The sequence below is a fragment of the Falco cherrug genome, chromosome 1, assembly GCF_023634085.1.
Source record: "Falco cherrug isolate bFalChe1 chromosome 1, bFalChe1.pri, whole genome shotgun sequence".
Classification (NCBI taxonomy): domain Eukaryota; kingdom Metazoa; phylum Chordata; class Aves; order Falconiformes; family Falconidae; genus Falco; species Falco cherrug.
In genome coordinates this window covers 102,601,549-102,612,353 of record NC_073697.1, presented here as the reverse complement: position 1 = coordinate 102,612,353, position 10,805 = coordinate 102,601,549, and the positions used below count along the sequence as shown (strand labels likewise).

At 49.6% G+C, this 10,805-nt stretch overlaps 1 protein-coding gene across 1 annotated transcript in view; it reads left to right on the top strand.

Moving 5' to 3' along the window:
* Positions 1-698: 698 nt before the first annotated feature.
* GALNT17 (polypeptide N-acetylgalactosaminyltransferase 17) overlaps positions 699-10,805 on the top strand; it is a 213,560-nt gene continuing 203,453 nt past the window's right edge. The window contains exon 1 of the mRNA XM_055700832.1: positions 699-1,616. Within this exon, the coding sequence (XP_055556807.1) occupies positions 1,379-1,616 (238 nt within the window). The 5' untranslated portion in view covers positions 699-1,378. The remainder of the gene's footprint in view (positions 1,617-10,805) is intronic.

Here is a 10,805-nt window from a genome sequence, read left to right as displayed (position 1 = left end):
CATGTCACCTTTGGGAAAGGCCGGGCTGGCTGTGACGGCGGGACACAGCTCTGGGTACTGGGGTTACTGTGGCTGCGCGGTGGTGGCCGAGCTCTTGGTTGGGGATACCTGGCACGCTGGGGTTAGAGCCTGTGTTGGGGATGCCGGGTGCTGGTGTGCGTTGGAGATCTGCGTTGGGGACACTGGGTGATGGTGTGTGTTGGGGACGCCGGGTGCTGGTGTGCCTTGGGGACGCGGGATGACAGTGTTCAGCACTACCCTGTTTTCGTGTTTGAAGCATAGAAATGCAGGAGACCCTTGCTGGCCGCCCGGGCGCCAGCCCGGAGCCGTCCCCTCGCACGGTCAGGGTGCGGGGGCGGTGCGGAGCAGGCCGGTTTCTCCGGGGCTCGGTGCTGCTGCTGGGGGACAGCGCTCCCGGCCGGGGGCGGGTGTCACAGCCCGGGGGAGGGACACAGCCCGGGGGGGAACAGCCCGCGGGGGGCAGCCGGACGGCTCAAACTTTCCGCGCAGCCGAGCGTCCCCCGCCCGTCCCGGCGCCGGCGGGGGGGTGGGGTGGGGGGCTGCCCGTTCTCGCCGCTCGGTGCCGGCTGCCGCCGTCGGGCGCCTCCGGGCCCCGCTCCACCGCGCGGTGCCCCGGCCTCCAGCCCGGGATTTACCGGCAGCCGGGCGGCGGCGGCGCCGCTCTCCGCAGGCGCGGTCGGTGCGCGGAGCGGAGCGGTGCCTGCCGCAGCCTGCCGGCCCTGCAGCCCGCGGCGGGCCGGGGGCGGATCCGCCGCCGTGAGCCTCCCCCTCCGCTTCCCCGTGCGCCGGGAGGGGCGGCCGGCGCCCGCCCCCCGCGTTCCCCCCGCCCCGCCGCGGAGCGGCGAGGCGGCGGCGGCGGCTCCGGGCGGGGCGGGGCGGCGGCCGGCGGGGCATGCCCCGTCCGCGCAGCGCAGCAGCGGCCCCGCGCCCCGCGGCGCAGGCAGGCGGAGGCGGCGGCGGAGGCAGGCGCGCCGGTGCCGGTGCCGCAGGGCTGCCGGCCCCGCAGCGCTCCCCGGCCCCGCGGCCGCCCCGGAGCCCCTGCGCGGGTGCCCTGCGCGGGGCATGAAGTTGCGGCGGCGGCAGCGCGGCGGCGGGCGGGGCGGGGCGGGCGGCCCCGGCGGCGCGCGCTCTGCGGGGCCGTAGCCCCGGGCGGGCTCGGCGGCGGCTCGGCCAGCGGTGCCGGTCCTCGGCGGCGCCCCCAGCCCCCCCCCCCCCCTCACCCCCGCGTCGAGCCCGGGGCCGGGCCGGGGCGCGCAGCCCCCCGCGCTGCGGCGGCGTGGGATGTGCGCGCCGCGGCCCGCCCCCCCCTAGCCCCTGCAGGCAGCGCGGCGGCCGGCGGAGCCCCCCGGGAAGTTTGATGGCTTCTTTGAGGAGAGTCAAAGTCCTGCTGGTGTTAAACTTGATCGCGGTGGCTGGCTTCGTCCTCTTCCTGGCCAAGTGCAGACCCATCACGGCCAAGAGCGGCGACTCCTTCCATGACATCCATCCCAGGGCAGAAGTGGTCAACCTGACAGCCCGCGGCATCAGCTCCATCCAGGATGCGGTGTTGAAGAGACTCTCCCTCCTGGAGGACATCGTCTACAGGCAGCTGAACGGTAGGAGTCGTCCCCCTGCTCCTAACGCGTCGGGGTCCGGCACGGTGGGCAACGGTGGCAAACGCCGAGTTTGCACCCTACAACCTGGCCTTGCCCCCTGCGTTACCGAGCAGGCGGAGGCTCGGTGGACTGAATCGTGATTTCCAAGTTCTGCTTGTGTTCAGCGCTCAGCGTGCCTCGCACAGGCTGGAGGAAGCCGTGCTAACATAACGCTGCCGTTCGGGTTGGTGGTAGCGGGCAGGCAGCGACAGCGTCGTGATTTCCGCATCAAACGCGGAGGGTGCTGGCTGAGGCAATGGCTTTTACTACTCCAGAGTTGGTTTTTTTGGAAGGGAGTTTTTCAGCGGCTGAAGTACGGTGCATCATTTGAGTGCAGAAGGTCAGAGAGCAAAATGTGCTTTCTCTGATATGAGTTGAGCAAACTATTCAGTATTTCCTATGGCTGAGCATTGACAGCTGCTAATTAAAATCTCAAGTAATGCTTCTCTTTATAGCATAACGAAGGGATTTCTATTAAAATCTCACCAGGTTCAGTAGTTCTGAGCTGCAGAAAGGGAGTTTTAAAGATGCCGTATGGGATAGAGAAACATGTTGTGAAGATGCTAGAAATCTAGGTGAGGTATCTAATTAAAACACTGACTGTGGAAGCTAATTTTTTTAAAATTGTTCCCCATAGATTCACAACTGGGAATGTAATCTCAATTAAGAGTCCCGTTTATTGCTTCCAATCTCCGTAGCTTTAATGACTGCAAGTTTTTGTGTATTGGAATTAGCAGAGTTAATGTTTTTGGCAATGTCAGTGCGATTCCCTCTCTGAGTTTTGAATATGAAGCTGATGCACGACTCTGTGCCGTGTCGAACTGAGAGCTGGTGTGCGCTGGGTCTCCGTACTGAATCAGAGCTATTGCTGATTATCCTTCTGCACCGAGGATGTGAGACAGGTGCAGGAATGTAACATGCCCTTCCTGGTGCATAGTCGTCCTCTCGGTCGGTGTGTGTGCGCTTTGGAGAAGGATAGGGTACGGAAGGAGAAGGGCTCAGCTGAGTCGGAAAGTGTTATTTATATTGCTACTTTATACGCTGGCATGAAAAACCTGTCCTGCCTGTGAAAGCGCCTCGCACCACGAGATGTTGAAGCAGCACTGTTGGGTGACAAACAAGGTGAAACTAAAGAATATAAAGGGATAAGGTAGAAAGCTGGATGTTATTTACAATCAAACTGTGAAACTGGCTGCTTCTGGATACTGCTGGGGCAGAAGTTCCCAGGAGGATTTAGGGCACTTATTTAAAAAGGGGTAATAGCTGCAGTTCAAGACAGGAGACTTTATGCTAGGACCTTGGGATTGGGCAAGTAATCATGCTGCTGCCTACTGTTCCCACAGAGGGAGAGATGAAATTGCAAGTTACTACCCTTTTCTGTGGGGATTAATGTGGGCTCCCTGCTCCAGCAAGCTCTGGGGGCTGCTTTTGGAGGTGGCTGGTGCTTGTAAGAGAAGCCGTGAGCACAGGGACGGCTCTGAGTGTGTGTCTGTCTGTAGGCTGCTGCGGGCACTCAGGGAAGTGTTAGTGGTGTAGTACAGGAGCCTGCTCAGTGCTGAAGAGCAGTCGTGCACCTGAAGACCAGGGGAGGCAGAGGTGATGGGTATGTTGCCCATAGCACAAACGTTTTCTTAGGGTGGCAGAAAGCTGAGCATGTAGATGTGACGTGTTGTCTGGCCCTTGCATACTGGCGTGATTTATAGCAGTGCTGATGAGTCTGGCTAAAAAATAGCTCTGGCATCGCGCTTATGTAACTTTGGGTCAAGTATATATTTGGTGCATGTGTTTTTCAGAAAAGTACGACACGGTCTGTTCTCTGGGTGACACCTGTGTGTTGTGCGCTTCAGGAAGGCATGGGTTTAGAGCAAGATGTGGGGGGCCGGGTGAACCCCCGTCACCACCCACTGGCACTCAGAGGAAACAGCAAAGTGTGCTGAGACAGCCCATAGGGCTGAGGATGCAGAGGCAGCTGGACCAGCTTCCCTGCCAGGAGCTTTCTGTGCCGGAATCAGCATTCATTCTGGGCACTTAAAGACTACCTAAAGCTGAATTCCTGGTGCCCGCTTGAAGCATGCAAATACGAGCTCATTTCTTTCTTTTTTTTTTTTTTTTTCTTTTCTTTCAGGGTAGGGAAGTTGAATGCTGGTGAGAAGTGCCTAACAAAACCCACCGCATGCTCTTAGACAAGCTCCCTGCAGAATGCATCCACCAAGAGAATTCCCTTTCTGTTGCATAAGGTCCTGTTTTGTTTTAAATCTGACCTGTGGTTTAGCACCTACAAAATCACAGAATATAGTACCCCACCGTGTAGCATGTGGGAAGGCTGCACTTCAGGGAGCATTGGGAAGCGTTTGGCCAAAGAGAGAAACTAAACCACAGTTTGGGTGCAGTCAGCTGTGGATTTCTTTCTGTATTATGGGACTTGGCTGGATTTCAGTGGGAGTTGAAGCCATCTTTAAAAAACTGAATCTCTTAAAAAAGCTCCATTCTGTAAAGATCAAATGAGCAATCTGATCATACCATTGCTGTGGTTTTGTTTTTTGAATCATGTAGTGTAAAGCATATTGGAAATAACAGCTCGCTGTGGTATGGCAAACCTTATTTTTTATGTATGTATATTTATTTCTGTAAATGTTGGCCATGAAAATAAGCTAAACAACACTGCCTTGAGTCTGGTAAAAGAACAATTTTACACAGTTGTTCCTTTTGAATGATATTTCTCTGCAGTGCCATTCTGGAAATAACACCAGTGCTCCCTCTTACTTCTCCACTGTCCTAAACGTGGTCCAGTCTGCCTCCTGCAATGACTCCTCGCTTTCCAGGTGATGCATCTTGCTGGTCTTGCAGTGTTTTCCAGCCACTCTTAGCTGGGGTTGCAGTTGCACAAAGCCACATTGTCAGCTGTGGGAGACTTGTTTCAGACAGTGTGTGGAAGGGTGCCTTGGGTGCTGCATGGGATCGGGGAGTCATCGCAGCAGACGGTAGCCTTGCTTAGTTTTCTCCTCGTTGTAATTCATAAGGTGTCTTTGAGAACTGTATGTGTGCTTTGTTCTTTCTGAAAGTTTATTATTGCTCCTTAGTTCATTGCACAGGTCTTGTGGGTTTTGCTTTTTGCTCTGCTGTTGCTCTTTGCAACTGGATGGCTCCCATGGTCACAAAGAAGTATAAAGGTGCCCTTTGGAATGAAGAGTTTTGTATGTGAATGCACTTATCTTAGAATTCAAAGGATTTTTAATTTCTGTAGTCGCTTTTATGGATGGAATTTTCTTGTTCAGCAGATGTTCAGAGAAAGCAAATGAAGGTCGGGAAGGAACGTGTGTATTTTACTTTGGGTATTAACTGCAACTTGTCTTTTTGATCCAAACCTAATTTTTTGTGTGCTGACATTTACATAAGCAAAACTTGTGGTCCAGATTATCTCCAGCTTCGGGGAGATACACACAAATGAACTTTTCAGTTTGGTTCTATGTTTACAAAGAGAGGGTTTCTGTGCTTATATGACAAACTAGTTAGCTAGTGAGGAGCTGGAATGAATAGAGACCCAGAAGAGAGCATTCAGCTTTTGCGGCTGCCGGCTGTCGTGTGCTTCCTGGAGAGTGCTGGACAAACTCTTCAATTAACCTAATCCTCTTCCTCTGGGGCTAATGTGGAAACCCGTTAATGACCATGAGAAATTTGAAATTGTGCTTTGTAGTATCCTGACACAGCAAAGGTGGGCCAACTTTTTCACATAAAAGTGACATATAGGATGAGTGACACGACTTGAGGAAGGGTGCAGCTTGTGTCACGAAGCAGCATATAAAACTCACCATGAGACTCACCTCAACGGGATGGGTCCCATGTCCATTGCATGGTGAGAAGCTGCTCATCTCTCACCTCCTATGAACGATGGCCTTGGGGGAGTTACCCAGGCAGCTTTTGTCTGGCTATGTTTCTTCTTCCTTGGGCTCTTGCATTACTCTCTTCCACCTCCCTTGGTCCTCTTGAAGGTGTGCTCGATCCCACCCTGGGTGTGGGGAAAGGAAACGTTTATGGTGGTGCAGTGTGCGTTCACCCCCTCTGCAGAAGGAGAGAGGATGAGGCTGGTGCAGGCCCTTGGCGTGCCAGCCCTCGACAGGAGAAGTGTTGAGCAGCTGGACATCCACTGCTGAGGCACTGAGAGGCTGGCGGGATGTACAGGGTCCATAAGGAGGTTTCCTTATGTGCAGAGCGCTGGGGCTGCACCGATGTGGAGTATTCATCCCAGGTGGGAGGAAAGAGCCTGGATCTGACTTTGTGTGTTGGTTTTTGTCCCCATCCTTCGCAGTCTGATCCCGCCCAGAACTGGGCAGTCCCCTCTTCTAAACCTTGTTCACCAGAAGCTCTTGAAGTCAATATATAAATGATTTATTTATTAAATAGCACTACCAGTTTGAGAATAAGATGCGCAGGAGGGGAAGCACTCTAAATAAACCCTTGGTTTGCATGTGGGGAAGCCATCTTCCATATCTACCATAGCTGAGCATCTTGAACCAACATAAGCAGATCAGTTTTCTGCTGGTCACCGATGATCTAAGGATGTGCTGGGGCCAACCCCTGCAGGGGCACGTGCAGCAGAGGGGGGGTCTTGGGTTGAAGCCTCCAAGCAGCATGAAGGCTGTGAGCTCCCTCTCCGGTGCTTGTTGGCTGAGACACGCAGGCGCTCAGCTGCCTGGGAGCCAGTGAGCAAGGAACTGTGCAGTGTCTTTCTGAATTGTGTGGGGAAAAAAAAAAAAAGTATAAAAATTCTTTACTTCAAGCTAAGTATTATCAAGACAGAAATCACTGTGAAAAGGCACTGATGACTCATCCTAAGCTCTTCTTTTAAATGTTATTTTGTAAACTCACAGCAGCTTATGTATAAGATCAGGGAGAATAGAAGCTTTTTGCAAATTGTTGTAAACGAGAGGGCAGTGATGAAGAACCGCAGAAGTGAAGCTGGCCAGAAGATGGGTGAGCAGAGAGGGCTTTTCCTCTCCTGCTAAGGCAGTGCACAGAGTAAACTGCAGCTTTACGAACGTTAAAGGTTGAAGAGGAACCTCAAATTCCTCAGCAGTTACATCAGCCTGTGCTCATTATTTAAACGAACTTGCATCTGTGCTTGTGCACATGGAATTATTTGCACACGCTGAGATATGAACAAGTGCATGTCAGCAGCCGCCTGCATACAGATTATGCTCTCCTCTGCTTATCCAATTAGGAAATTAACTTTGTGAGGGTTGCATATGGACATTGAGGCCGATACTGAAACACAGCCTTTTGCACGGTCTTGCTATCCCCCTTGTAAAGTGGCACTTAATTAACTTTAAACACTTTAGAGATATGTGGATTTACTTCCCGTAAGGATAAGATAATGCTTATCTTCTGTAGCACTTATCATCCTCAAAGTACATTACAAACTTAGCTAACTACTGAGTATAAAAATTATATATGTAAATAAGGCAGATTAAAAGCTGTTCTATCAGCCATTTAGTAGTATGTAATAGTGTTACACCCACAGACTAGTAATATTAAGATTTTAACAGGTATGTATTAACTAAATTGCTAAGAAATTCTCTGATTAAGATAAACAACTAAATGTAAATAATTGAGAGCAGGGAAATGCTGTTTGTAGGCAGAAGGGCCCAAACTTTAAATGTGTTAATGAAATAAAATACCTCGTTATATGAGCACAGCCTTGCTGAGGGAAATCCTTTGATACAAGAAATGATGATTTGGAGATAAAGTGGTACGCTATGGGGCTGTGACTGCCGTGTTAGATCCCGTCTCATAACCATCGGTTGAGATGCTGTTTCCCTGTCTACCCTGCTGCTGTGGTATTTATGAAGTAGAAACTATTATTTTATATGGCCTTGTATAGCAACTTGATAAAATTGCAACTTTAATATTTATTATATGCCTAACAGATTTGTTTACCGTATTCCCCATTAGGAATAACACAAGTTATTGAGATTCAGTACATGCTTTTATAAGTTCCCAGCCTAAAGTTACTAAGTGCGTAGCCTGCATGGTCTGCACAGGCTCGAGACGCCCAAGAGCTGCTGGCTGTAAATTATTCTTATCAGGTTCATGGAAATCAGGCCTGATACCAGTCAAAGGATGACTAAAAGAAATACTTCTTAGAGAAATAATAGAATCCAAAGATGAGGCTTCAGATAGCGATTTAGGAAGTATCTGGAAGCTTAGGCATTAACATGACATTTAGTTTACAACCAGGCTGACTAGGAACTGATAGATAATTTTTGGTTTTGGTAGTTATTTGGCTTCATCATCTGAATATTCACTGTCATTGGCAATGAATGAGTAATAAGCCTCTAACACATTTACCATGCAGAGACAACACAGGGTTCATGAGACGCAACAGCAATGACCAGAAAATAGTGACAACATAGGAATGTTATTCTTGCCTATTGATTCAGGTTTGCCTAACAGAGAAACAGAACCTTACCTCGAAGGTAAAATTTACAAAGGTAAATTTACGCTGCCAGATTAGGTAGGCAGCTTTTAGGAATTTTTTTCTAAGGATACAAAAATTTGAAAGATAGGTGCTTTACTTATGTGAATTACAGTATTATTTCCAAGCCTCAGTCTGAATCACCAGTGTGCTATTGTGTCTCCAGTAAGAGACATTTGGAAACGGATGTATTTGGCAAAACGTGGACATTTAGTGACATTTCAGTGCCAGAAGGCATCCTGCCTGGCTTCCAGCTGCCACTCCAGAAGGGCACGACTCAGCCTTCAGTGGAGTGTCACATCTGCTGGGTTTGCACAGCATCTCGGATACCCCGAGGCCTTTCGGCTGGCAGCAGGCACTGCTGAGACAACAGTGTCCCGTGCTTTGCTGTCTTGGAGATCTTCTGCTTTGATCAGGGAGGACAGACAGACAAAGTTAGCTTGAGGCATATGCTGTCAGTGGGCTTGGATTTTGGGGAGTCTGTCTGGTCTGCTCTTGGCCACCATCTTCCCTTGGTACTTCTCTTCTGGCAGAAAGCACGTGCATTTCTACTAAAAATATGCTGTACGCAACCTGTGAGCAAACTTACCTGTTAATAAGGCATAGCAGAAAAGAAAATAGAAATCAACCTTTCTCAGGTAATTAAAAAGGTTTTACTAGTTTCATGATTTATGCCACTAATCTTTATCTAAAACTGAACAATCTGGTCCAGATGTTACGGTGGGCTGGCAGACTGCCAGTTCCCAGCTCCTACAGATACGCCTGAATCCTGGGGTAGGTGAGGACGTTTTGCATGTTGAAATATTAAATGTAAAAGGGAGACATTTTTTTGGTAAGGTGTCATTACTGAAGTCTGTAAAGGGCTGTTCAAACTGAATGTGCGTAGTATTGACCGTACTGAGGGTTGACAACAGCGGTTCAGCTTCGGTAATGTATCCTAGGGGTACAATATTATTTTTCCTAAACAGTTTTGGGAGTACTGGCAACCGTATTTTCTAGCCCTCAGTCCCTGTGGTTGAATTTCTTAAAGAAATTGTCAAATGCTTTACATCTTATTGCTACAAGCATAGCTATTTCTGCCTATAAATCTAATAGCTATCGACCCGCATTCTGACATTCACTGATGGTTATCTAAAAATAATGTGGTAACGATGCAATGGGAGCCCTACGTAAAGCATTACGTGCAAGGCGAGTGCTGTGCTGAGCCTGGCTGTGCTGTCATTGAGCAATTACATACCGTGGTTCGTTCTGATGCAGTCTTAGGGCTTTGATACTTGTGCCACTGAGGAGATGCAAAGTTACCTGAAAAAGAAAGACAATTCCCCAAAATCGGGAGTGCGTTGGATAAAAATCACAGTTTGTCTTTTCCTTTTTTAAAAACCTGATGATCTGTGCTTGCATGCCTCTTGCTGTGTGATGAGTTCCTATGATACTGCCCTCCCAGGGATTCGCTCCCTGTGATTCACTCTGATACCCACAGACAGCGATGCTAAAGGCTATCTGCCATATTACAGCACTTGTTCCCTCTTTGAGCAGGGAACACCTACAGCTTCACAGGATCCGTGATATGGGAATAATAGGAGAATTCTTGGTAAATGGACTTTTAAAAAATATGGATCTTCCTAGGTTGTCCAACCTAGGCTGTTGTGCAAGAGCACTGTTCTTCCTGCTGACAGGGAAAATGATGGATCTCTTAAAAGCCAGGGCTGTCATACGTGGTAAATCACCCCTTCTTGCTGCACAGCTGGCATGCCCTGTTGCACCCGATTACTTAATTTTAGCGCAGTAAAACCAACGCTGTGATGTATCGGCATTTGGTGCGGAGGGAGGAAGGGGAATCCTCGGTCCCTCTACCCTTCGGTCCCCTCGGCGTCAAGCAGAAAGAGCTTGTGTGCCAGCCCGTGGCTCAAAGAGTGGCTGCCCAGCACGAGCCCCTCTCTGGGCTCTGGCAGGAATCTGGTGGGAAGGCAGGAGAGCTGGGCTTCGGGCTCTGCTGCCTTTGGACCCGAGCATCCTCTCACTGCACCCAAACGGGTTACAGGATTTTCTTTGCTTCCATCTCCTCTACGTAAGAGTAGGGCCTTTCTGTGTTTGCGGGCAATGGAAATCCAAATTGCTTTTCCTTGGCGTGTCTGTGTGTTGCTGAGATACAGAAAGCGGAAAACCATGACAGGAGAAAACCCAGTAGATTACCAGACACCAGCAGTGCCTCGGCTGAGTTATTTCGGGTGATTCCTCAAGGTGCAGAGAGCACGAGAGAGTCAAGCAAGGTCTTCTACCTGGTGGTCGTCAGAATTTATTTAATCTTCATTTGCTCTTGTATTTTGGGCAGTGTAACAGCTCGCCATGGTTGTGTGTGTTCTCAGAACATAAAGATGAAGCGGGAAGGTTAATTTTAAAATGCAACAATTACAATTTCTTTCTGGGTCTTTGCCTATATTACGCTTTAAATTAAATCATGAGAGCACTTGTGTTTGTGCCAAATTACTACAAATTCTTCCAAAACAATTGCTTTATCATACTCTAAAAATGCAAAGTAAGGTGGGGGGGCAGGGGCCGTTGGCGAAGACTGAAAAGCCGTTTTATGGTATTTTTAAAGCTTGCTTATATTCCATTATTGAGTTTAAAATAATTTTTGCTGACCTTTATGTGTTTTTAGCGTGTACCACCTTTAGTGA